Source organism: Saccoglossus kowalevskii, chromosome 8 (assembly GCF_978046115.1).
Source record: "Saccoglossus kowalevskii chromosome 8, keSacKowa6.1, whole genome shotgun sequence".
Taxonomy (NCBI): Eukaryota; Metazoa; Hemichordata; class Enteropneusta; family Harrimaniidae; genus Saccoglossus; species Saccoglossus kowalevskii.
The window spans coordinates 29,414,150-29,442,009 of NC_140648.1; the positions used below are offsets into that span (position 1 = coordinate 29,414,150).

General features: G+C 34.9%; 2 protein-coding genes and 1 pseudogene across 3 annotated transcripts; 1 reads left to right on the top strand and 2 right to left on the bottom strand.

Annotated features, from left to right (window-relative positions):
* Nucleotides 1–4,965: 4,965 nt before the first annotated feature.
* On the bottom strand, nucleotides 4,966–10,498 carry LOC100313605 (folliculin-like protein). The gene is made up of 3 exons (NM_001168070.1): nucleotides 9,759–10,498; nucleotides 8,820–8,966; nucleotides 4,966–6,704 (listed from the first exon to the last, which is right to left on the bottom strand). The coding sequence occupies exons 1-3, from the start codon at nucleotides 10,005–10,007 to the stop codon at nucleotides 6,117–6,119; spliced, it is 984 nt and encodes a 327-aa protein (NP_001161542.1). The 5' UTR covers nucleotides 10,008–10,498; the 3' UTR covers nucleotides 4,966–6,116.
* An 11-nt stretch (nucleotides 10,499–10,509) lies between these two features.
* Nucleotides 10,510–26,691, top strand: LOC100373865 (uncharacterized). Of its 2 annotated transcripts, none has more exons than XM_085502466.1 (12): nucleotides 10,510–10,767; nucleotides 18,076–18,231; nucleotides 18,725–18,853; nucleotides 19,343–21,080; nucleotides 21,685–21,908; nucleotides 22,447–22,563; nucleotides 22,812–22,913; nucleotides 23,425–23,541; nucleotides 23,943–24,010; nucleotides 24,594–24,692; nucleotides 25,057–25,116; nucleotides 26,059–26,691. In XM_085502466.1, the coding sequence occupies exons 1-12, from the start codon at nucleotides 10,663–10,665 to the stop codon at nucleotides 26,276–26,278; spliced, it is 3,135 nt and encodes a 1,044-aa protein (XP_085358592.1). In that variant the 5' UTR covers nucleotides 10,510–10,662; the 3' UTR covers nucleotides 26,279–26,691. The 2 variants fall into 2 exon arrangements, with proteins under 2 accessions (XP_085358592.1, XP_077866192.2); XM_078010066.2 differs by lacking the exon at nucleotides 10,510–10,767 and adding an exon at nucleotides 17,321–17,612.
* On the bottom strand, nucleotides 12,484–17,122 carry LOC100367191 (uncharacterized; annotated as a pseudogene).
* Nucleotides 26,692–27,860: the final 1,169 nt, after the last annotated feature.

Below are 27,860 nucleotides of genomic sequence, written 5' to 3' on the forward strand. Positions count from 1 at the left end.
TTCATACAATGGGGCAGTAAAAAGTTGAAATAACACAATTATATTGAAAACAAAAGATTCAACGGTTGAAGGTGTGGTTGTTGGAGTGAATTTTGTTTTTAACATAAAACAAAGTTTGGATGCATTTTTACACAAAGGAGCAGTAAAAAGTTGAAATAACACAATTATATTAAAAACAAAAGATTCAACGGTTAAAGGTGTGGTTGTGAATTTTTGTTAGTTAGGATGCATTTTTACACAATGCAAAAGAGAAAAGTGAAATAAAACAATTACAATCAAAGAAAGTCAAGTGTATAGAAAACAAATGAAGACTGGAAATATTTCAAAAATATTTAATTTTTGGGATGCACTGTGGGTAAGCAAGATATAGAATTCAATAATAACAAAAAACTATAGAGGCAATATAACAATTGAAAAATGACTAATTATTATTAATGCAAATCAAGTAAAAGTAAGTAGTATGCATAGCAATTAACGCAGTTTCATCGAAATATCAGTGGAACTGCTAAAAACTAGCTAATTTTTAAGCAAAATAGGTAATTAATATGCTAATATTTCAACTAAGAAACGGTCAGGTCAGTGGATTATCCCTGAGCGTCTAAAGAAATCTGAACAGATAGATGTAAAACAGCTAAAATTGGTAAATATATGCAAATTACTTTATTATGCATAGATTGCATCACAATCTGATCTGTGGAGTATCCCAGTGCACTTTCATTGAAATTTGTGGACGGGTTCTTGAAATATCAAAGGAACAGCTAAAAATCCTTAATTATTATGCAAATGTCATATAATTTTTCATTAAAAATTACAAATAATTATTCAAAACAATGATGATATTTTCAAATATTGCTTCAAGCAAGAACTGAAAGTTTGGTCTTGCAAACACAAATAGGAAACATTTTGGGGGAAGAAAATTTAACAGTTTTATATAATACAAGAAGATGACAACATACCTCTCGCATGTGTCTTAAACTTCTGAATAAAGGAACAGTATGATCAACTCCATCGGGAGAATCCTGGCAGCTTGTTTCAACTTCACCGAGAACAAAGTGCATTCTCTCTGTACTACCCCTATCATCTGCTTCCACATCGTCATACATCATATCCATTTGTTTGGGTTTTGTAATAATATTAATAAACCCTTCCTCAGTTTCTATGATATATAACAACAAAATAGCAGTGAAATAACGGCAACATGAAGGACACTTTTTTTTTGCAGACTTTTAATGAACAGACCAAACAACTATTCACTTACAATTAGGAATTACTTATATGAATGATTCTGTAGTTTTTGTCATGATTATTAATACTTGTTTGATCAATTGAAAAACACTAACATTTTAAAACTCTGAGCGCCAAAGTCAACTTTAGGCACCATTCATAAATAAAAGTTCCATTTATAATCTCCTCTTTTCCACAGAAAATGTTGATGAAAATTTCAAGATATTTTGTATCAAAAACTAGAACCATTTTGTCTGTTTGCTCTAAAATTAAAATTGAATTCAGTGAAATTTACCCTCGTTGGGAAAAAACAAACTTGCACTCAAAGGGTCTTATTATAACGTAATAGATCTTACTATAACTTACACTAACAAATATATTTTCTTGATATTCCATTTACTATTTTGTTTTGTTTTTAATCTGATTTCTCTGAATAATTTACTGCCATAAGCCATTGGTGCCAAAATTGATAGTAATCTAATATTTATTCGCCATTAGAAAAAGTATAAACAGGAGCAGAGCAGCCTATAAATTACTGTAGAATACTTTATTTTCGCTTGGAATTTATTTTCGCTGAAGGGATGATTCCGTGAAAATAAAATCCAGCGAATATACTTGTTTTCCTATATTTCACATTAAACTCATCAAAAATCAGTGAAAATAAATTCCAAGCAAAACGCCCAAAAAGCCTTTTCAGCGAAAATTAATTCCAGCGAAAATAAAGTATTCCACAGTATGTAAGCCACTGTGTAAACTTATTTAGTTTCACTTGTTGTAAAAATACATGTTGGAATAGGAATACTAATTAGTTAAAAATCACCTATATATGAGGAAAAAAAATATAGTGCAAATAGTGTGCTTCATTGTCTGTAGTAGATTCATTTATTCCCTAAAAAAATCAAAGAAAGCTTAGAAAGAACTCCCGTGTGCTGAGAGTATTGAAGACACATTAAAAATTACTTGTACATGAGATATTGATGGAAAAGCTGAAAACTAATTATGTAAATCAGGTAAATAATATGAACAGAACAGAACAAAAAAATTATGAATTATTATGCTAATTAGAGAATTAATATGAACAAATTTTAACCCAAAATTAATCAGGCCTGTCTATTGTCCTAGAGCATTTATGTAGCAAATTTTATTCAAATGTGATGATCAGTAAGTGAGATAACAGTGTTAATTATGTTAATTAGGTGATTAATAAGCATAAATATTTACCAAAAACTAATTGGGTCTCTGCATAGTTCTAGATTCATTGTAATGTTATGAGTACTCTTTAAAAGTGTCATTAAAATCAAATTCGTGGTTCTTTATATATCAGTGGAACATTCAGGGCACAAATTAACTAATTATGCAAATTAGATAATTAATATCCACAATTATTACCCTAAAACTAATCAGGTCTCTGCATAGTCCTAGAAGATCTATGTAGCAAGTCTCATTGAAATATGATGATTAGTACTTGAAATATCAGGCAAAAAGCTGAAAATTAACTAATTATGCTAATAAGGTAATTAATATGCAAAATATTTACTCCAAAACTAATCAGGGGTCTGCACAGTTCTTAAGTAACTACCGGTATGTACCAAGTGTCATTGAAATGTGATGTTTACTACTTGGAATATCAAAAGCTGAAAATTAATTAAGTATGCAAATTAGTTAATTAATATGTACTGATATTACCCTGAAAACTATCAGGTCTGTGCAGTGTCCTATGACATCTTTGTACCAAGTTTCATTGAAAAGTGATGATTACTACTTGAAATATCAAAAACTGAAAATTAATTAATTATGCAAATTAGGTAATTAATATCTACTGATATTACCCTAAAAACTATCAGGTCTGTGCAGTGTCCTATGATATCTATGTACCAAGTTTCATTGAAATGTGATGATTACTACTTGAAATATCAAAAGCTGAAAATTAATTAATTATGCAAATTAGGTAATTAATATGTACTGATATTACCCAAAAAACTATCAGGTTTGTGCAGTGTCCTATGACATCTATGTACCAAGTTTTATTGAAATGTGATGATTAGTACTTGAGATATCTGTGTAAAAGCCGAAAATTGATTAATCATTATGCAAATTAGGTAATTAATATTGCACAGATTTTTACCCAAAACTAATCAAATCTGCACATTAGTTTGGAGCATCTATGTGCTAAGTTTCATCAAAATTCAATTAGTGGTTCTTTAGATATCAGTCATGACACAGCTAAAAATCAGCTAATTATCATGCAAATTAGGTAATTAATATGCATGGGATTTTTACCAAAACCAAATCAAATCTGCGCATTGGCCCAGAGCATCTATGCACCAAGTTTCATCAAAAATCAATGTATGGTTCTTGAGATATCAGTGGAACAGGCGGACATACATTACACACACACACACACACACACAGACAAACTAACGCAAAGACTCCCATTGTGTGCTTCCCACACAGGAGTCAAAAATGGGAAACCCACATTTGTCTTAACCCTTAATTTTTTTCCCACTCAAAATGGGATAAATTTGTTCACATTTCTCTAAATTAACTGAATTTCAATTGTAATTTTTGCACAACCGCATAAAATGTGACAAGTCTTTTAGTTGTTGATTAAAAAAAAACATTTTCTGTGGGAAAAAGCAGATTATATAAATAGAATAATTTTGTGAATGACTGAAGCTGTCTTTGGCACAGCACTCAAAGCGTTAATGTAGGATGACGTAAACTGCTGTATTTATTTGGAGAATGTACTAAAAAAGTTGACGAGAGTTTTTGCTCAACTATTGACAAAGTTGGGTGAGGGTGAGATTTGCATCACTTTCAAGCACAGCAGGTAGACACCAATCTATTGAGGATTTGGCTGAATCACCAAACAATGCAACATTCTGCATCTGTTGAGGTGCCTGGTTCAGGGCAGTAGAATCATAGTCAACAGTTTGGCCAAAATTTAGTCTCCAGTTTGTTTACAATTGTGTTTACAAATACAGAAAATTTATTATTTCACTATTAAGAACATTCATGATTTGATGACTCCATGATGTACAAAAGAGCTAAATTTTGTGACGTTGCTTTTAGAATCCCAGGAAATTTTTACTGCAACATTAAACAGATAGAATCCTGTAAACTGTTACAAGGCTGAATTGTAAACCCACCCTGAAGCATACAATCACCTACACTTACAAATACGAACTTAAATAACAGTTAAGGTAGATAATTAAATTAATAAAATAGTTTTGATGCAATATCGCATGTAAATCTTCTCAAAGAAAGCAGATATTGTGCAAAATGAAACCAAACACAAATGACGGTATAAAAGTGGTGAACTTTTGAGCGTCAAGAAGAGGCACTTTTTATTGGATTAAGTCTACTACAAACATGTAGCCTGTTTTCCACCTGACAACATTTCCATTCAAAGAACCCTGGGAATTGCATAGAGTGCCGTAATTACCATTTAAAAGACTCCACACTATAAACACTGAAAAAAAAGTGGCCTTGGAGGGAACATCCCCCCCCCCCCCCATTCAACTATAATGTAGGGCAGTATATATTGAGAAACAAATATGGCTCTTCTAGTTGGCATTGCACTGCAAGCCATGGGAGTCTGTCCTGGGGTCTTCAAGGGTCACTGGGTGTGGATTGAATTTTAAGTGCCTGTATACCGGCAATATAGAGATGCATTTAATGTATTATCACAGAGTCTGTAACAGACAGAAAGGCGACAATTACTACAACAAACTTTGGGCGTTTTTTTTTTTTTAGAATGATTAAACAACTTGCAAAGTACATTAGTAAGATTCCATTCGGTAATTGTGGAATGCATCACGGCTGGCTACAAACATTACATAAGCAAATACTTCTTTTCAGAAAAATAAAAGCAAAAAGCTGAATAGGTACATCAGAAAATTACAGTATTTTTTGCTATGCATACATAAATCAGAAAGCTGCATTTGTTGTTCTATTTATTAATATATTTATTATTCTTTCATTTCAGAATTTCATTTCCATTACCTCCCGGATTACTGTACTAAGGAATCAAATTTAAAAGGACTAAACATTTGTATATTTTTTGGAAGTTTGGTCATCACTTATTCCGTGACTAGAGAAATTGGACCGTTGAAAACTACATTATGATTCATCGCATAAAAAATGTATTTATGCATACTAATTAGTTAGGACGATAACTGCAGCGTACTGAGGTGCAAGTCTGCTTACAGTGGCAAGATACTCTGGCATAGGGATGAGGGTGAGCCATGTGCATGTTGTATTTTTGTCTGTACTCTGATTGATTGATTGATTGAAACAGACAAACATTGTTATATTCAATATCAAATGCAATTAACAAACTAATCTGCAGAGTATTAATTGATCACATTCCATGTGAATCAGACAATGGGATGAAATTCCAAACATTCATTGGTTAAAGAAAATAAAGATTTCAATTAAAACTTCTTATTACAAAGAGCCATTCATCAACCCACAGTGATCAGCATAAAAAAGGGGGTTGTGGCGTGGCATTTAAAAAAGGCAGGGCATTGTTTAACTAAAAAAAAACACTGCTGTTGATTTGTTCGCAGTCCCTCTATCCCTGCATAGAGGGGTCTGTGATCCATTCTTTGGTGGCATTCAAAGCAGAGGGGAGCTTGGGTGGTTATGTAATTGTAACAATCCAGCATGGCAGCTATATACAAGTGTATACATTAGGAAGAAATGAACAGGAGTGACACACGTCACAATGATTTTGGGGACATTTGACATGTATAAAATTTGTAATTATTGGTTATCGAATAAATATACTCGAATAATGATAGTAGCAGTTACTACAATGTAGACAACTGACTTAGGATTGTGTTTTCTGCAATGCATGGTTTTTGCAAAATTAAATCCATCAATACAACTCAATAAAAATTTAAGAATTTCAAAATTGGTGAATATGATCGAGTAATCAAAACAATGACATACAAGTAAAAATTAATGCTTTTACGAAAGATTTTCTCACCTTCTTGTTTCTCTAAGTGTATCAGTGCATCTTCTGTCGGTGAACCTTCCAGTACTTTCTCAGTCAGGCGATTTCCACATGCCTTTAGTATCCAGGCAAATGACATGTGTAAATATTTAAAAATATTCCTATCGTTTGTTAAATCGACCAATGACCTGGCTGGTTTACCTCCGGAACTACGCTGGCGGCGGAAGTTACCAGGTGTCATAAACTCGCTATTGATTCGCTTTGCTCGCTGGGGAACCTCAGCCTGCTCGGCTTTGTAAACTTTCTCGGCTTTTGACTGCAATTCATCAAGGAGTTGCCGAATGTTCTGCACAAGGAATGGCCATGAATTAAGTAGATATATTCGATCCATCATAACGACTATAACACTGTACCATCGCTGGAGACCTCTTGCTTGGCTATCCTTCATAAAAAATGTATGACTTAAAACATTCATACGCTCATCACCAAAATAAATTGGTCCTTCTCTTCCTGGACACACCTGTAAGCAATTTAATGAAAAAAAAATTCAGCTGTGATGTTCGCTTTCATCAGGGTATTGGCCAGAAAATGAAAAGTGCCTGTCTAAAATCTATTTTAAAATTGTTGAAATCTGTAGCAGCCATATATCTATTTTTGTGGATTATTTATAGCTGACAGGTTTGTAAAAAATTAGCCTGTGAATTCAAATTTCGTGCCAGTCGAAAATAGGGAAAGCTTGTCTTAAATGACAGGTAGACAGGTGGCTTGCTAAAACCTGGCTTGTGTGTGTAACGTACATTGTCACGGTTTCCATGCGCTTGTCCTTGTTATTTCTACATGCATAAGCCTGAATTGGTGGGAGTCAAACAGGAATTATTTGCTGCAAATCTGACATGAATGTTATGTTGTGATGTCAGCTTGGGAACGCTGAACCCACACTGATCTTTGCTGAAATTGATTATTCATTTTGTCTGTTAAAATACAAGTTACCCCAACATTACAAGCCACCAGTAAAACCGAACCCCTTTGTCAGACAATAATAGAAACTGTTTTGTTTTAATTATCCGAAACAAGTAATTGATAATCAGTTACATGAGCACGGACATTAAAAATAAATACTGTAATTGAGCTGGGAGTGGTCGCTCGTTGTAAGCGATATAAAACAATGCACTACGTTATAAGGATTTATTAAATACAGCGGAAAGGTGTGAGCTGGTAGTGCCAATGTAGTCAAAATAAATACTCTCTGTACAAAAGACATCTAATTTACTTATCATAGATTCTATCCCAAGGTTTATTTTGGAAAGAATAGAACCTAATTGAATTATTTTTCAGGAATTTGTTGTAGATTACGGGTATTTGTCAACTTTTCAGGATTTTCCTTTCCCAGAGCTAAATATTTGCTTTTAAAAAAAACAGCCTGAAAATATGCAAAAATAGACATTTTTCGAACAATTTTCATAGGAAGCCATTTTAAAGCATTATTTTATAAAGAAAATAATTAACAGTAATTCTCAGGATGTCTTTATAATTCTTGAAAACCATAAGCGTCCATCTTACAGCTACATATGATTTTTTCAATATTTTTTTTCACAAATTATTGGATATAGTTCAAAAATTTGCTATTTTTATAAATATTTGACTGATGTTTTGCAAAATAAAACCATAGTGTCATGGAAATCTGATTATTTATTTAAATAGTAACCAACAATACATGGTTCAAAAATTGTGACTACTGAGCATGTTATCGCACATGTGTGCAATGCATTATGGGAGTTAACTTTTCATTTTAAACAGTGAAATATCACACTGAAAGCTCGATACCAAATTAAATTTATTTTTTTTGATCGTTTAAACAATATTAGGATTCACATCAATAATAATACAGGACTTATCATTTTGTGTCACTTAACAACATTTTGAGATATGAAGATATAATTTCACCATTTTTCGTGACATTTCCTACTCTCGTTTCTTGAAAAAACATTTTTCACTTTTCCATATTTTTAAGTTTGAAAATTTGATTATTTGTGACTTGCACATGTGATATTTTTTTCACCATCTTTATCTGTAGAATCCTTGTCCATTTGGCTTTTTTTTCTCATGACTTTTAATCTGTCACATGTTTTTACATAGAGTTAGGAGCAAAAATGTGGAAGTCAAAAATGAAAATGCAAACTCTTGAGTCTTTGCAATGAACACATTTGTACATCGAGGGCGCTATGGTTTCCATATACACCCAAATGTGAGCTACAAACCTATTCTACCTAACCCACTATAGCTTCCACCCCAGCATGAATGATGGTGCACTCCATACATTGAGTGCAATGCAAACAGCGCCCTCTGTGAGTAAACTGACTGATTACTTTGTTTTCATGAACTGTCTGAGCACCTTCAGGCACTGGGTTTTAATTCACTTATTCTCACAGTCAAGTAAACTAAATTAATTAAATAATAAATCCACATGAACATGTAATTATATAGGAAGCATACACTGGCAAATCTGCTAATTTCGAAAGTTGGAATGTACAAAATACTAAGAAAATAAAATTAATTGCAAGAATTTAGAGCAAACAGTTGAACATTCAAATGTAAACTTTGTTGAAGTAGAACATGTCAGCCATGTAATGCTTACCTCACAACTGAGACTTCTAAGACATGCCTGCCTGACAATACTGTAGAGTCTGGAGTGCTCTGGATATTGACTTGACATGTAATTAATTGCTGCGTCAGTATCTTTACTAATGAAATTTGACTGCCCAGGTACAAATGATCTGCATGCCTGAAGTAATAAAAGATTACTGTTGCTAATGCATAAAAACATTTTTGTTTATAGAAAAATGTTAATTCAAATGATATTTTGCTTTGATTGAAGAGTCTCACTTCAAACTGTTTTAGGAGGTGATGTAATAAATAAGTAATTCACTCAGACAATATTTTTCTATATTGGCATAAATGGTCATTGATTAATTAATAATAAAGTTGAAACCAGAACAAAAATGTCTGTATTAGTAAAAAGAGAAACTACAGACACAGCCACACAAATGTGAATTTCATATACACTTACAGAGAAACAAGAATTTTCTTCAGTATGGCCATGGTATGCAAATTATGTTTACTAGTAGGTCCATTCATACGCTTGACAATGTGTATTTGCATACACTTCAATGAAACAGCTAGGGAGTCTTTTGTCAGCGGTGTTGACATGGGTTTTCCATGCGGCATTTTCCCTCCAAATGTGCGAGTCCCAATTAATTGCACCAACTGACACGTTCGAAATTTGTGTATGGCAAATGTTAAATAGTTTATACGTATTTATGGTTAGTACACTAAATGTAATCTTTAGTTGAACATGTATTTAGAAATCAATTAGAATTTTATTAACATGCGAGAAAGAATTTTCCCTCAAAGTTCAACTGAAGTTACTGTGCTAAATATAGCCAAATATTTGCCAATATCGCGATTTTCAAATCCAAATGACACACTCACAATAAATGAGTTCATAAGCTACGTACACGGCGTATACAAGCAGTTCTGCGAAATTGTTGTATGACACTATTAAAGAAATACCAACCTCACAAGAGTCCGATGTCTTACTGGTAGGTGTCGGTGGCCTTTCAGCCGATGTTGACGATAATGACGACTTCGGTCGACGATCCTTGTTGAAGAACCAGTCACCGGACAAGTTTTCAGTCCCATCGTCACCACCACAATGATGTTGTACTTTATCTTTGGCGACTTTAGCGTGAAACGGTTGAGTACATAACACAACACTCGGCCCATGCACCTCACAAAAGTGACACAGAGCTATTATGGCATTCATGATTAGTAAAAATGAAAGAAGCCTACTGAATAGGTAATATATTCGGTGTTAACAACTCGCTTGTTTACTTACGCAAATGAATGCGTGGATTTCGCGGGGTTTTTCTCAATTCCCGAAAACATTAAAACTGGTAACGAGGACGAATCTTTCCTTATCCATTTACGTTCATATCCATAGTTGAAGTCGATACGAGCAGCCCGAGATAAAATTCCAAGTAGCAAAATTACAGACTTTATATAAATCAGCCAACACAAGATTCGCCGAATATTTCGATTTCGATACTCCGGCGATACACACGAAGCACGTCGTTAGTACATTAATACAATGGTTAGCAGTAGTTAAACTGACTGGTAACTGTATCCAGTATACTGCAATATATCCTTTCCTGGTACGTTATGGGTAAGGTAACGACACACGCAAAAAAACATCCGCACGAAATAAATTGCGCACTTCAGAAACAACAAGGCGATTCACACTCAGCTGATCTAAGCAACAATCACGTGATATGTTGCTTGTACCGGCATTCTTTGCGCGAACATTGTTGATTGGGATGACTGGTTGTTTGTTATATCCTACCTCATCTGATTCTTACCGAAAGAATGAAAAGACCCTGTCATGATTGGTCAATAATGCAATTACGTTTTTTAAATAGCCAATGAGAGCGTGTTTTATATATCTACTTCTCGAAAGCAATCACAACATTGCACATTTTTTCAAAATGGCGACGTCCGATGTTGGAAAAGTATCAAAACAATGTCAGGTTTGTTAAGATTTTATACTATTTTCGAGAATTTTACCACTTTCTAAATATATATTTGAACTATAGTGATGGCTTTATACAGGCGTAGTCTGGTTCCCTGCCCAAGTTTTCACCGCTGAGGGCTCAAAGAAAAACAAGGTCAGGTACGGGCCGACATCTTGGTCAGATTTCTGGCCAAAATGGATGACAGACACATGATGGTCACATGGTTACTTCGCAACAAACAAAATGGCTGCCTCCACTGTGACATGTACGCCGGTCAAGATAAGTAATTCATCTCAAGCGTGTTTTGTTTGTAGTACAGTGGGGACACGAACAAAAAAAATCCACGAAGGTACCGGGAAACATAACTTGAAGTTGTTGTTGTCGAAATATGGCGAAGTAGAGGTGATTGAGGGTTTGATTTGTAGGAATTGTGAACGCCATTTGTTGACACTAGATCGTCAGGTGAATGAATTTCGAGAGAAATGCCAAACTTCGAGCAGACTAAATTCGAATGTGAAGCGATGTGCGAGATCTCCATTGGTTGCTGAAGGAAAAAGCTTTAAGAAACACTCCAATTTGTCAAGTTGTAAGATCACCGAAATCACTGACAGTGTTGAAATAAGATGTGCAGAAGAATGTCCAACTCCATGTTTGTTTACATTTTATACGGGGAGCGTGACATAAAACTGTCGTCTTCACGGCAACAAAACAGCAGGTGGCCTGGTTGCGTCAGATTTCTTGAACGCGCTCGTAGTTTGTTTTAAAATTGGGTCAAGTCTCAGACTAGTACGAAACCTTTACTCTAATCTCGGGAAAACGATATATTTATTCAGTTACCGGTGATACACACTTCGAACCCAGTTTTAAAACGTTGAAAAATTATTCAAACAAATCGACCACTTCGGAAACATATTTTCTATATTTATTCAATCAATTGGCCCACCCCCAAAAATATTTATTTTTACATGGCCGAATTGATTGAGTTTTTACGGTACAATGTAATTCCCAGGGGACACTTAATTATAATAACTTATTTTGGTGAATATTTGTTCATCCAAACAATTCATATTTCTCTTTTCAAAAGAATTTGATTTTATATATAATGGTCAGCACATTTTGTGTGGCAAAACCCCATCACAAATATGGGTTCCAGGTCTTCAAGCGAGTCAGATTTCAGGGTTTTAGTGGTCCTATGCTATGTTATGCCACCATAAATAGTCTTTAACCCCTATGCTTATCTGATATCACATATTTAGTGTAATGTTTATAATGGCACTAAATTTCCTCTATGATATACTCGACCTCAGAAAATAAATTTACAAGTAATTTGTGTACCATATGTGTATTTGCTACATTAGAAGCGCACCTAAACCAAAATTTGAATTGTTTGTATACTGTAGTGTTAGAGTATCAATTATTTTTGCCAGACAGACCTTGACATGTAGTTAAGAGCATGCGCTTCTAATGTAACAAATACAGTACATCTAAGTATGAGTGAGTGGTCATGTTCACTGGATTTATAAATTAGAAACTGCAACATTTATGCGCATCACAGCCATAGAGTGCCATGTAAAAATCAAAATGTTATTGGCCCAAATGACACTAATGCTGTGACACTGATTTAAATGCATCAGCAATTTTACAAATGTGGGCTTCATAGTGTGACAATTTCCAGGGTTACATCTTTCCACCACTGTGAATATTACATATGCAAGTAAGACAGCACAATGTTTTTTTTAAGTTAAAGATAATCATTTATTATATACATGTTTCACTGCAAGTTTGGTACATACCACATAAAATATTTGTAAATAAACATCCCTGTCTCATCAATTTAGTAATTGTGTCATTGGTATTTTTCGACCCAAAGAAAGCTTCAAAAGGGCTCCCACATATTGTGAACAATCGTATTGGACAGACATCAAGAAATGTGTGCAGAGTTGCATGAACCTAATTGCACATTGCACAAGAGTTGTTACAAGAGTGAGGTTGACTTGATTGCATTAACAAACAAGTCATGCACAGCACAGTCCTTGTGAATTACCAACTTGTATGCTGTGTATCAGCACTTAGATATGCATATGTATAGAAATTAATTGCTGCAGGCTGGCATATCCAAATTATATATACATTTGTAAAACAAGCAGTCTATCGGTTGATACAGCTCTGCTGTATTGTGAAATGTACCAGCTTAACACATTTGAAATATAGCTGCAAGCAGCGATCAACTAGTTTCGTACCTATGGCAGCATTGGTACAGGGCTGTAATACACCAAATTTAGTTCAAGGGGTCTTGAAAAAAACTATATCACACCACCCTCTTCTCCCCCTCCAAATATAAGTCCCTTTAAAAACTTTAAAACATTCGATTGGGACTCTTACTCATCACACCAATTTTGGTTCAAATCGGTCACATGGCCTTGGAGTTAAATGAATTCATACCCCCCCCCCCAAAAAAAAAAAAAAAAAACTGCTATTAGGACACCCGCAGGGGTACTCTTTGTCATCACACCAAATTTGGTCCAAATCGGTCAAGGGGTTTTGGAGTAAAACGCAAATATATAAAAATCACACACCCCCTCCCCTCAAAATTGACCCTCTCAGAAAAGTAACACCATTATAACATTCACTAGGAGACTCTTTGTCACAACACCAAAATTGGTCAAGGAGTCTTGGAGTAAAATGCAAACGGTTAATGAGTGAGGGCGCTTGATTTATGAAAGGGGTCTATGTGCCATGAATTTATTGCTGTGAATCCTGTGCATCCAGGATATCAAATGGTCTAGCCCTAATCTAAATTGCAGTTGAGAGCAAGCATACAAATTGATATATATATATATATAGGACTTCAAGACACACAGATTCAAAACTTAGGTGAAATATATTGTCAAAGTAAGGTGTATCGCTGAAAACTGAGGGGGATTATGAACACTAAGGCACAGCGCTTAATTGATGTGTGTGATAAAATGTATCATACAAACACACATTTTTTTTCATGAACTAGAAATCATTGTCAAAGAGTATTGGACATCCAGTTGAAAACAGTATTGTTTTATCAATGTATTGCATGCCATTGTTTGAGCTCCCAATCAGTATATACATTGACAATATATAGAGTATCACTACATGCTAACAATAAGTGAGTTGCCATATTAAGGATAAATTAGTCTTTGGTCACTTTATTGAATATACGTAACAGTACTCCATCAACACATCCAACAAAGTGATCAACTTTCAGAATTTATCCTTATTTTTACAGCATGAAACCCTGCTCTAACAAAATGTCTCACTATTGTTTTGAATATGCATGTCTTGAAGCACCCATATTTACATATATATTAATTTGTATGCTTTCAACTGGAAGCAAACACATGAGCAAATAACATTTCCCCTCAGTTTCCAGTGAAAATTTGAGGTACATAACTATAAAGATTCTCCTCTTTCTACACTTGCAAAATAAGAGAAATTATATTATCAACATATTGATCCTCCAAATAAAAATCAGAAATCAAAAACTTGCGATTGGAGTATCTTGTATATTTTGAAGATATCTTCTCCGCTAAAGATGGTGTCCATCCTGTGACAACTGAAGGAGAAGGTGCATTACAGATGTTATTTTCAGCTTCAAAATACTGTAATAACACATCACATATTACCTGTGCTTTGTGATCATCAAAATCACTTTCATCAGCATCTGACTGTACATCAGATTCTGCTCCTGATGGCTGCTAACAGCCATCAGTTTCAGCTGGCTGCTAACAGCCCGCAACAATAGGATCTGATGTACAGCCTGATGATAATGAAACTGAGAATCACAGATGGTACAGTCACACAATAGCTTGCAATTGTCACAGCACTGATGTTTAATGATATAGTCCTTGGGAAATTCCTGACCAAAATGTGAGGCTAGTGACACTCTACGACATTCATCTGTTGTACAGTATTTCCTCATTTCCTCAGTCATGTCTTTCACATTGTGTGCTATGTCAGATGCATTGTAGTACAAAATAGCCTCAGATTCTTCCCCATCTCTCCCACATCTGCCAACTTCCTGAATGTATGCTAATGAACAAATGAGAATTGTATTTAACATTTAAGTAGCTTCACTACAAGTTACAAAAATAGTGCAATATGGTACTGGACTGTATTTGCTGTATTACTAGAGCATATGCATAGGTAAATGACATGATAATATATCTCTATACAGTACAGGAAAAGTTTAGTTTATTGTACACTTCTATTGAAGATGCACTTCTCATATTGAGCAAATGCGTATTTTCATGAGTTCTCTTGGGTGACTGACATCAATTGTTATATCCATTCTATGATCTAACCTGTGGCATTTCATCATAAAATAACTTTCCTAGCCATCATCGTCATCCAATAACTACACTCATGACAGGATTACAGGATTATTGGGACTTCAGATTCTCTTGAACCAACCAATTGCTTGTGGTCATTAAATAATCAAAACAAATAAAACATTCAAAATGTTGGCAACACTTACAAGCAGTATAATAATAAGATCATGCACACAATAAAGGAACTTGGTTTTACACATTGTATGTCAAATATGTACAATGCGCTCTGAAAATTCATGAATTTTGTGCGTAACATTGCATTACTACATTTAGACTGAACTACATGCATTTTAACATACTTTCCATTGTTCTTGGTACACCAGCATGGATAATTCGCCTGACTTGTTTTGGATCTGCACCCATCCCATATGCCTCAGTTGCAAATAACAATCTGATACCACAATTCATGGTCTGCATGCCATCGATCACCTCTTTCTTCATCTGCTTAATGATAAAAGTATGATATATAAATTGTCAATATGCAAGTTGATATGAAATAGCCAAATGGCTCAAGTTAATTGTTGTGGCAAAGGTAATGTAACAGAATATCATATGATAGTTAAATGACAGAGGTGCATTTATAGTAAAAAAAATGCACAAATTATTAATATACAGAACAGTATACAACAAATTTTGATGGCTTATCTGTTCTTGTGTTGGAGATAAACATCTAATATAGCAAATACAGTTAAAGGGGCACAGTCGCTATATCTTTTATACAAATTTGGCTTAAGTGTAAAGTGAACTGCATTCACCAATTTGATAAAGAACACACACTTATCACGTGTCTGATCTTTCAGTGTGTCATTTGATGAGGCAACAGCCACATTGTTTACCTAAATGTTATAGACAAAGCTGCTTATAAACCCGGAACAAATGATTTATATATATAACAATTAACAAATAAATATTCACTTTATTTTTGTATTGGTAAAACCATCAGAGGACCAATTTGTTATTTACTATACAACAACAAAAATAACATGCCATACCATACAGAATATGGAAAACAATCGTTAAACAGTAGAAGTCATATCCAAGTTAGTATTTATAGTTAACAAAATAACTTAAATTTACCTTGTTAGTGCATGAGGCATGGAATTGAGCCACCAGACCAGATATATCATCTATATCACTGTCAAAAGTTGGCATTAAGGACAATTCGTGAGCAAATCCACACCATTTAAGTGATGAGTAAACAATTGTTCGTGGAAAACATTCCTGTTTACTGCGCAATTCATCAATAAGTGGTTTGAAGATCTCCTTAAAAGACTCTTCAATTCTGTTGTTTGGAAGTCTTTTTGTCACATGGAACATTATGTTTGGTCTATCTATGCTGGCAGCGATAATAACAGGATTGGTAAGCAGAAGATGTGATGATATTTCTTGCTGTGTTCTTTTCGTACCGGTGGCCATAGGTCTTTCAGATTTCGATATTCCGGACGGAAATCACTTCCCCATTGTACTACACAGTGTGCTTCGTCAACAACAATATGAGATACCTTGTGTTGCCAAATGTCGCCACGAAATACGGCGAAGAGTTTCTTGGTCATTATGTGTTCTGGGTGAGACAGTATATACAAATACTCACAACTAATGAAACTGGACAAACTACAGTCAAACTCCGGATTTAACCGCACTGACCTTGCGCCGAGTCTACGAGACTGTTCTTCTATAATAGCATTCAATGGCGAGATCAAGATCACTGTCCTGGGACTGTGTGAAGCTGACATGTAGGGAAGGCACTCAAAAATCAGTGATTTTCCATAACCGGTAGGCAACAAGCCTATACAATCACTATCAGTGGATGCCTTCAAACAATCAACTTGCTTTGGTCTTAAATATGTGTAACATGAATGACTGTTTGCGTTTACATGTGCTAAAGCAATCTTTGTTTTCATAACAAACTCCATGTCCATGGAAGCCGCCATGTTGAATTGTCTCAGTGACGAATCAGATGTTCCGTACGTAACTACCAATAACCGCCTTGGATGTAATACCCCGTACCTGACCCTTTTCTAAAACCGCCCTCAGCGTTGAAATGGGGCAGGGAACCAGACTATATACAGGCGCTGCATCATACAGCAAGATACAACAGGCTGCGCAGTACTCACAGTCACTGTACGTGTAACAATAATAGTACCAGATCGAATTGTACATTTCGAACTTACATACGCACCATTTCAGTACACGCTTTGTGGTACTAACCCCCGTATCTTACTGAAAGTGTGCATTTTAATCGATGAACCAAGAAATAGACTACTTGTCCGACAGTGTTCACTTAGAATTATCGGCCAAGTTGTGTGGAATTTTGTCCTGACTTGTTAAAATTCGTTGTGATTCGTGTCGCGTCATGTCTCGACGATTAAGTACTATTTCATACGTGCCTGTTTGTCATACATAAGTTTGAATCAGCACACGCTGTTACGTATCGTCACTGCCATGGAGGTTTCACCCGAAAAACTTGTCACCGAATTTCATTTTCATTGCACTCTCTTGGTAGGCTTCATTATGTTATATGTTATCAATGTTTATTTTATGTTGTATGGAGAGTTTCGTTGCTTGCGAGTTGAATGTGGTTTGATTGTTTAAAATTACTGTACATGTGTCTTGTTCTTGCGTACATCCATGCTCTTACAGATTTTTTCCTTTTTTGTTTTTTTTGTTTGTTTCATGAATCTAAACTAGATTTACAATTAGAACACTGGGTGTGGTTTTTAAAATATTTGTATTTGTCATAATGACAAATTTGATGATTCAGTTTGTAATGTATAAATCTGGCATGCGTATAGGCTTCATAGCACATTCAGACTGAGCTTTGGACTTCTGGTTGGATTTAACCAGGTAAAGACGATCAAGGCTACTCCATGTGACTCTTGTATTTTATGTAGAAGGAGGGGAATAGAAATCTTTGTTACTGTATATATGTCATTAAGTGAAATTTGTGGGTTTTTTTCACCAGACATCAGCAATGTCTATGATGGGAGACATCTCCGACTTTTTCGAGAATCAGATGCAAGCATTGTATACACTGAGTGATAGTATGATTGCAATGAACAGCTCTAAGGAGTATGTGTCAATGATTAAAATGAATGGGAAATCAATTCCACCCCCACTGGTAAGTCAACAAATTGTTATACATTTTTATACTTTTCAACTTTATCTTCTATATCAGTATGATAAGATAAGATAGTTCTTTGCTACCAACTGTGTAGAATAATTATACATATAAATTGGATAATTTACAATGATTTTAACCTTCCTTATCGATCAGTACGTAGTTGTTTTCTGATTAAAAATGCTTTTCTGAACTATAATTTCAGTTCTTGTAATAGGAGTTTATTTGCTGGTGTTTAGAATGATAATTAGTTTCTCTGTTTCATTACTGTTTACCACATAAACTCTATTGATATAAAACATACACAGGGCAAAAAAGTTACAAGTAGAAGCTGGTGATTAAAATTACTCCAAAATGGTTTGAATTGAGAGGACTTGACCTCAAAAATAAGGTCTACTGTATATATTTATGTAATAGCTAAAGTTCTATTTATGTATAATGGGATGCTGTGGATTTGAGGTGTAACAAATTTACCATATACTTTGTGATTTAGATGACAGAGGATAAGATTGAAGAAATGCGTAAATATAAAAAATTAGCCATGGAACTTGAAGCTAAACTACATGAAGAAAGAAAAAAGAGGCTTGTATCCAAAGTACAGGCTATTGTAGATTCAATTGAGGTAAGAAGTCGTGTACTGATGATGATATGTATCATTGAATAATATTGGTGTTGTTTATCAACAACAAAAATACTGCTACAAGACAATAAATAATTGTATTGATATGCATGCTCAACTTAACTGTGTATAAAAACCAGCAAAATGATTCTATGAGTCGGTGAGTCAGGACCCCTCCTCCCAGTGGTTGTCTTCTTGGAAAGACTAATGTTAAGAATTATTAAGATGTACAGTTAATTTTATTACTGTGGTTAGAAACTTAATGTCAACAGAATGATGTGTTTATTTCTGTACATATATTTTGAATATTCATATTGCAGTATTCTAGACTTTCCAACAGATCCCCAGTTTTATTGTTTCGGCCTTTGTTGACAGCATTTCTATTTTAATCTGTTTTCTTTCTGTCTTGTAAATTATATAAAATACATTGTTATGAATGCAAATCTAGTGTTTCATCAACATTGAAACAAAGTTTTTTTTTGTTACTTGTAGGAAAGAATAACACCAATACCACCACCCAGTGAGACTGTTACTCCAGAATGTAGCCCGGTATTACCCGAGGAATCATTTACATCGCTTGCAGTTGACAGTGTTTTGGGATCATCATATAACGATACATCCAGAAAACAAGCTGCTTCAACTCCTATAGAAAGTCCTGAATCTAAAGTAAATGATGATGTCAGTGGCAAAGATTCAGGTTTAGGTGATCAAATTTTACACCTGGATGCTACTGATGACATGATCTATCGTTCTGCGAGTACCGGCAGTAGCAGTGATATTAGTGAATTGAACAGGACAGTCATTGCTGTGAATGATAGTTGTGATAGTATTTCTAGCTCTGCTGGCTCAACGAATACAGTTACTGAAAGGGAAGATAGTACGACTAAGGTATTACCATCTGTTCAGGATATAAATGTAGATCAACTTTCGCAAGAGGACATTTCTGAACAGGTAGAGTATGTTGATCCTGAGTTGAAGTCGCAACCGAATGTGCTAGAAGATGCAAACCAAATGGATGCACCAGCTACTGAAGATCTTCAACATGATGTTCCACCACCTAGCGATTCAGAATCTCTTCTGAGTTTGCTTGGTGATTATAACCCACTGCCAACTCCCACCCCCACCACACTTGATGATGCCCCCATTGAGCCACATTCAAAAGCATTCCCAGTTCCAGCTGAAAGCTTATCTCCTCAGCCAGCTGCTGAACATACCGAGAAATCTACAGCAAAAACAATAGACGCTGTAAAACATTATGAAGATAGAGATTTGTTGAGTACCGGCAGCACAGATCAACTGACTTTCGGTTCTGCTGCTCAGTCATGTTCTTTGCCTGTCAGCTACATCACAGAGAGCACAGATACTTTAAGAGATATACACGAATCCGTCATTGATGAATCAACAGAAGTGTATGATAGCAGGAGAGTTAGAGGTGCACCAGTAGGCCAAGAAGTGAGTGGCGACGTTCCCTTAGTGGCATCTAGTAGCAGTAGGGAAGAGGAATCACCTCCAGAGTGTCGAAGACGTAGAGGATCATACACTTTAGATGAACCCTCACCAGCCTTAGTCAAAGCACAATCAGATCAAGATGTATCTGTAGAATCTTTGAGAAACCTTTCCGCCAGGAGAAGTCTGGAATTTAGTGGTGAAGAGAACTTGAAGACTCCTCATTCAGCTGAGAGAACAGAAGCAAAGAAACCTCTGAGAAAAGGGAAAAGTTACCACGCTAGTATAGAAAAACCTGCGAAAATTTCACAAGAACATTATGTTGTTCTGAGAAGCCCACCTTCAAGTCATTCCACTCCAGCCCCTGCTGGACAATTGGGGATTGCTCCAACATTTTCAAGACCATTAACCAGATGTGATCCAGTGACAGAGCCATCAGAATCAGTGATGGGCGTCCCAAGCCAACCTGTATTGAGACCTGCTACAACTGGATATCCGGTGCTAAACCAAGAAGAACTGTTACTGCAGTTCCAACAACAACAGATGGAGTATTTTGAACAGCTTCGCACACAGTTGTTTGAGCAACAGAAACAACAACTAGAACAATTACTGTTGCAACAGAATGAAGAGCAGGTCGTGTTACAAATGGAATTGGAAGAACAAGAGAGAAAATACCAAGAAGAACAAAGGAAAGTGATAGAGCAGGTTACAATACAGCATGAGAAAACTGAAAACCAGGATTGGTTGGAGAAAGTGAAAGTGCTGAGACATTTGGAAGGAAGGGGTAAGTCACAATTACTACTCATACCGGTACTTGTAAATTGTATCTTCACAGTGGTGCATGTGAAAGGGCAGTATCTTAGTACTGCAGAGTGATCTTACGTAAACATTTTCATTGTATCGATACTCACTACCAGGTAGGTTGTCTAGAGTTCCTTTACAGGCTGAAAACTAGGAATTATCATATTGTTGAAAACGGTCAGGTTGCTTTAATACGATACATATTGTTCATTTTCTAATGATATCTTCAGTTCTTTAATTTAAATGTGCATTGCTAACAGCGGAGCTATTACAACCAACAGGCTGCTTGTTTAAAAATCAGATGAGATACTCTTGTCCAAAAGTTACATGCAGTCAAACTAAAATGTGCACATGAATATTGTTTATATTCCTTGAGGTAATAATGTGTATGTTACTGTAACATATACCGGTATTTCTAGAATCCGAAAAATGACCATGATTCACATAATGCTATCATCTCCCGGTTGGCGAAGTGACTAAACTTGTTGGTAATTGGAATTGGAATTATTTTATCCTTAACGAAAGCCTGGTGATGCTGTTCCATGTTTGTTGTATAACAATGTTAACAGTTTGTTTTATAATTGCAGATGATAGCGATGTGGAGAGTAGACATTCTTCTCAGTCAACTCCTTGTGATAGTTTAGAAGACATCGGTGGCAGTACTACGAGTGGTAGACCCCATACTTCAGAGTCATTACATAGACGTCAACCATACTATTTTGATGTCGCAGATACCAGTACTGCAAGTATTATCAGCTCGCCTCAACTGAATATGTCTAACAGTCCAAGGATGGTTGCCTTGATGAGAAAAGTAAGTTAACTACCTTTATTAAGGACGGTCACGGTTAGCACACTTTTGGGGACAGGAATTTCCTGAAACTTAGCTAAATTATTCCTTATCATTGGCTATTTAAAAAAAAATTTAGGGATACTTAAACTTTATTTTTTATTGTTCAACCTTAATTGTATGCATTTTGCCCATTTTCCAATTGAAAATGGCTTCAAAAGTAGGGTTTTATGCTTTAGAGAAATTGCAAATAGAATTGAACCTAAGAATTGTTTGTGCTTTTTCACTTGTCTGTTGGGATTGTCATTGTCAGTGTTAATGGTTGTTCTTGGGCATATAACTTGAGAGTAATTTTCATCACATTATCATAATTATCATAATTTTAGCCCAGTTTTGGTGTGTCATACCAGTGTAAATACCAATAGTTAATGAAATATTGAGAGAAATGTGGTCCAATATGTTGTGCATTGTATGAAAATATATTATGCTTTGGAGTAGTCAAGCATCAGTGGAAAATGTAAAAAAAAGTAACGCTCTGTCTTGTGTTTATTGCTTATTTCAGGCAACCTCCAGAGATATGAAACATAAATATGATTTAATGTCAGCTACAGTCAAAGGGTATCTTACAAGGAGACTACTAAAGACTGAGAAAGTGCAAGAAATTGTCAAAACACTCACGGTATGTATGTCTTCCATCCTATGTTTTATATAAACAACTCCTGTCTTGTATTTGGTGTGGAGCTTATTTTGGTAAAGCTTTGTTTGTTAATTCTAAAACAATTATTGGCAGAAACACCACTCACATAGCTGCCTTGTATGTCTTCCATTCTGTGTTTTCAAGTTGTAGTTATTTATGTACATACTGGATTGTTTCAGCAATTGGTGGTTTGCTGACTCATGAAAATTTCTTGTCCCTTTCCTATGCAGGATACATATCGTTTTGTGTATTCCTTTCAAGAAGAGACACCAGTCAAGAGGGGGAACCTGTCTCCGCAAGATGTCAGACTAGCTGAAAGAGTCATTGCTCAGGTTGGTATACATCCATTCTCGGTCTAAACATAGCATGACCAATTTAAAACTTTTTTTGCTTGTGTCAAAAAGTCTATGTTATTCGTTTACACAATAAACTCACTTATGATGTTCATATATTCATTACTGTGACTCATTAAAAAAAATTTAGCAATCAGGAAATTATGTGCAGTATTCATACAAGATCAGAGCATGTTTCATTTTGGTAATCACAAACAGTAACACATCGTTCCTTACAGGTCAATCTGATTCAAATTTCACATGTAAATCTAACCAACTATCAATGCAAATTGCATTCAGATTTCTCAGGATAAGCAACCAATCGTAACTTAGTGTACACGCTGATTTTTATTAAGGCTCTCTCTAATTGGTTGACGAATCCCATCAGAGAAGAAGAGAGAAGTCTGAATGCATTTTGTATAATTATTTTTGTCAGGTGACTGAAAGCAAACTGTGCCCACTAACTACATGGCTATGTTATTCACAATTTATTCATCTATTTTATATTTAGTTGAGAGCGGCACTTCTTGACATGCATGAAATCTTTTTTGAGATCTCAACTCAGGAAAGAATGGCAATTATCTATTTTGATAGATTATTAAAAGAAGAGAGACGTCTCAAGAAACAGGTAAGTGGTGTCTCAACTCCATTCCAAACACAATTGCTAGTCTCACAGGCACCTCTATTAGAGATGTACTTCTAATAGAGCTATTAAAGTTGTATTGTCTCTTATTTTAATTTGAAGGCCTTTGAAAATGTGTCAATTTGCTACATCAACCAATTAAAACAAACGCGGCGTTCGCAAGAAATCGCTTTTTCTTTCTTGCGAAAACTGATGCTCAGGGCTTAAGTCATTTTTAGTCTTGAGACTAAAAATCCCATGATGCAATGCTTCCACTTTCACATGGACATCATCAATGACTGCTTTAGATTTGATCACTATTTGTGATGAGTTCAACTCCTGCATTCTGGACATCATTTTAGTGTGAGTTCATAATTTTGTCGTGTCAAACTTTTATTCATTTGTAGAAACCGGAATTGAACAAAAAAGTATCCGCAGCAACTAAAAAGGTAATGGAAAGGCGGAAACAGATTCAGTAAGTTTTCAAATCTTTGCATAGTGTGCCATTTTTAGAGCTACTGTTGATATGATAAAATCCTGTAGCAGTGAAAATTTAAAGTGAAGGAAATCATCACATGCACAGGCTTGTTGTTGGGCCCAGTTATTATAGTGACTTGCGAACTGAGATTATTGAAACATGAATATTGTCCACCAGTGTCTTCTTATAATATCTTTGCATTGAGAAATCTTGGTGGATTTGACTAATATATTTAAATTATGAACTGGTACACCATTGAAATGAATTGCTATAGATCTCTGACACTAATTTTCGTATTTTAGTACCAAATAAACATAATATAAATAGGGAAAAACTCCAGCAGTGAAAATGAAACTTTTTACAATAATGTTTGGTTATGTAGAATCTTCAAGACCGTGAATTTCACAGAATTTCATCCTCACAAGTTATTTTATAGCTGAAATGGTTGACAATACTGTACAAGTACAAACATGTGCAAACTTGCTTGCACATCTACTACATTCTAGTATCCATAAACTCCTTGACAGATGTGCATACTTTCTATGTATCGAATTAAATTGTATTTTTCTTTCAAAAACAGAACTGGTAACACAAGTACCAAAGCAGTGACAAGTCGACCTAAGACAGCACCACCACCAGTCACATCTACTGCTATGAAAAAGACAACATTTGATGCAAGGTATTTTTAGACATTTTAATAGATCTGGGTTTTTTTTGGGGGGGGGGGGTATTCTCTAAGAAAGAACTGCATCACAATCTCAGAAATGATGCCAGCACTTACCACAAACTAGATAATCCAAATGCTGTCACAAATTAAGACATTTTCTTTAACTCATGTTAACTGATGTTTCCATGTTTCCCTGCACTAAGGCAAACAACCTTCTTCTCACTTCCTGTTTTGATTTTTAGAGAATTACAGTGTCATTTGATTTGTTGATCTGCTGTGTCAATTGCTGAAGCCAATGTATCAGGTAGCTTTTTTGGCAACATGCCAAATTTGGTCTTATATTACTTACTTTACTATATTTTGTTTTTGCTTTTAGAGTTTTAAAACCAATTCAGGGTGTCGAGTCACCACGCAGACCAAATGATAATCAATATAGGTAAGCAGTTACTTTATTCATCAAAATATTTTAATTTTATTTTCTTATTCTACAAATAAAGGAAGATCTTTGCAATCGTTGTCTGAGTAGTGTAGTTTTGCATACATATTTTCCCACGAATATGTGTGTAATTTTTCTCTACTGAGAGGTGCATTTCACCTCTGCAAAATAGATAAATCTGATTGAACATGCCTGTAAAGCATGCGGCCAATCATGGATAGTGCAACATATGGCAATACTGTAAAATGACTAATTTTCACTGGGTTTAAATTTCGCTGATTTACCATTTCAGGCATATTCAGTGGGTTTTAAATTCACGGTTTTATCATTTAGATAATGTGTTCTATTCTAAATTTTATATATTTACTGGGTTTCAATTTAGCGCATTTTCCAGTCAGCGAAATAAGCAAAATTAGAACCCATTGAATAATTAACCCTTTTACAGTAGCCATAAAACAAATGGTCAGAACTTGGCTGGCAAAGATGGTTTGTGAATAACTGGTGCGTTTATTTTCATTGAATGCACTTTCTGACTTGTGTGATCAAATTTTGATAATGATTCTATAAATTACAATGTTTGGTCCCCATTCTGACTCACTGGTAGTACAAAAAACCTGGCCATTCTTTTTGGGTGCTGTGAATCTTTCCCATGCACCTAGATTTATTTCTTGAACATACCTTGATCAATTTCAAAATAGATAGAAACACAATATGCATATCAATTTGTTTAAGATTTTGATTTAGCAACATCGACTGTTTCTGATACATGCTTGAACATCATTTCAAAGAATGTACTATAAACTGCTTTAATTACGAGACGAAAGTTAAAATCATAAAATTTTGTTGCAAAGAAAATTTCACTGCGAGTTTTGCCAAATGTATTTATGAACACCATCAAATTGTAAAATTTCCCAGCATTTTTATTTCTCTTTTCTTTTGCAGGGCTTCTAAATACAGCTCCAATAAAGAAGGAAAGCGTCCCAAGACTGCACCGCTAGAGAGAACTAGAAGTAATCCAGTTGTACAGCCTGTGGCTAGTAAGAAGAGTTCAGTGACTGTTACCCAGAAAGGTGCAAGAAGGAGTTTGTATCCACTCTCCACTGTCAGTAGCAAAGCTAGACCTAAATCACCTAGGGGAAAGACTACTAAAAGAAAAGTTTGAAAAACAACAACATAAAAGGACTTGGCAGCACAATCACTGTTTTTATTTCTAAAAAAAAAAAATTTCCTTCATCCCAACAAAATGAAAACTTCTTGCCCATCCTCTTTCATTGATCTGGTATGTGGCGCCCTCTATGGCCATACCACTTCAACTTCTTGTACAGAACTTATTATGTAATGTATATAGTTATTTGAATAGTCTTAATATTTGTCGTCATTATAACTTTGTTCTTGTTTTCACTCTTTTTATACTGCCATTTCTAAGCATGCGAGACAAAATGAATTGTGAATGTTTGGTGCTTTATTCAAGTGTGCCTTCCAGAAGTATTAAAAACCATGTATTGTATGAAAAAGTTTTTGATTTGTAAATATATATATATTGCTGTAATATTAAAAACTACACTATGAAATGTATCTAGTATGAATTGCATTTGTTTGTTGCAAATCTCATAAAAGAATACTGGGTAAACTGTCACCTCAGACAACTGAAAGAACATACTATTAGAAGATCACTCAAAACATAAATTGTGTGTATTGTATGCTGGATATGATTATTACGATGTGATTTATTTCACGATAGACTCGTCATTTACGCAGAGCAACTAGTAGAAAAAATGCGGTACTAGCAATACATGGTCCGTGCCACACCTCAAACAACTAACAAGAAGAACATATGATCAATACAGCATCTTCTTTGATTAGTGTGTCTGTTAGGTGATCTATTATCTCAAAATCAATTCAACGAATTTGTGCAATTGTATTGCCCATTAATATGAGAAGTGTCCCTATAACGTATTTCATTGTATAATTGCATATTTAAATATAACAATTGCAATTTTCTTTTTATTAAATCACCAGTTGTCAAAATGCATCTCGTTCAAAGTCTTGTCCCATGCAACATTACAAAGCATGTAAAAAAAAACAGTTAATACAAGATTTTGACGTACATGGCTAAAAAATCATGAGAAATAAATGGTGAATATATATGTATCAAGTTTGTTTACAGCCATTTTCAGACCATAATCTCATTTTTAGAGTGAAACAATAGAAAACCATCAAACAAATGAAACATTTGGCCTCTATTTAAAAGTTTAAAAAATAATGAAAAAGTCAAATCTTGATAATTTTGTATCTTAGAATACTACTCCACAGACCTGATAACTTTTTCAAGCTGCAAAGTGTGTTGTTCAATTTATGATTTACAAAAAAGTTTACAAGGCCACTTTGTATATGGTGAATATTTATGTGTATACTGTGTGAAAGTTACATCACAAACCATATTGTCTGTCGAAGATTACACAAATATGCTTATGCGCAAATCCCATGAAAAACAAATTGATTATCTGGTGCCTTAGAGGGCGCTTGTCCCCCACTATGCCAAGAATTGACATGACCTGACAGGAATCCCGAGAAGCAAAAATTATCCCTAAATTTGTTTGGAAAAAAAATCATTCTAGAGACAAGGCTATTTCTGAGCATTGGGACAGATTTTCTAAATATTATTCCCAGCACAGAGAGCAGGTTTTCCATATATTATCCTCAGCAGAGGAGGCACGTTTTCCATACATTACCAGCACAGAAAG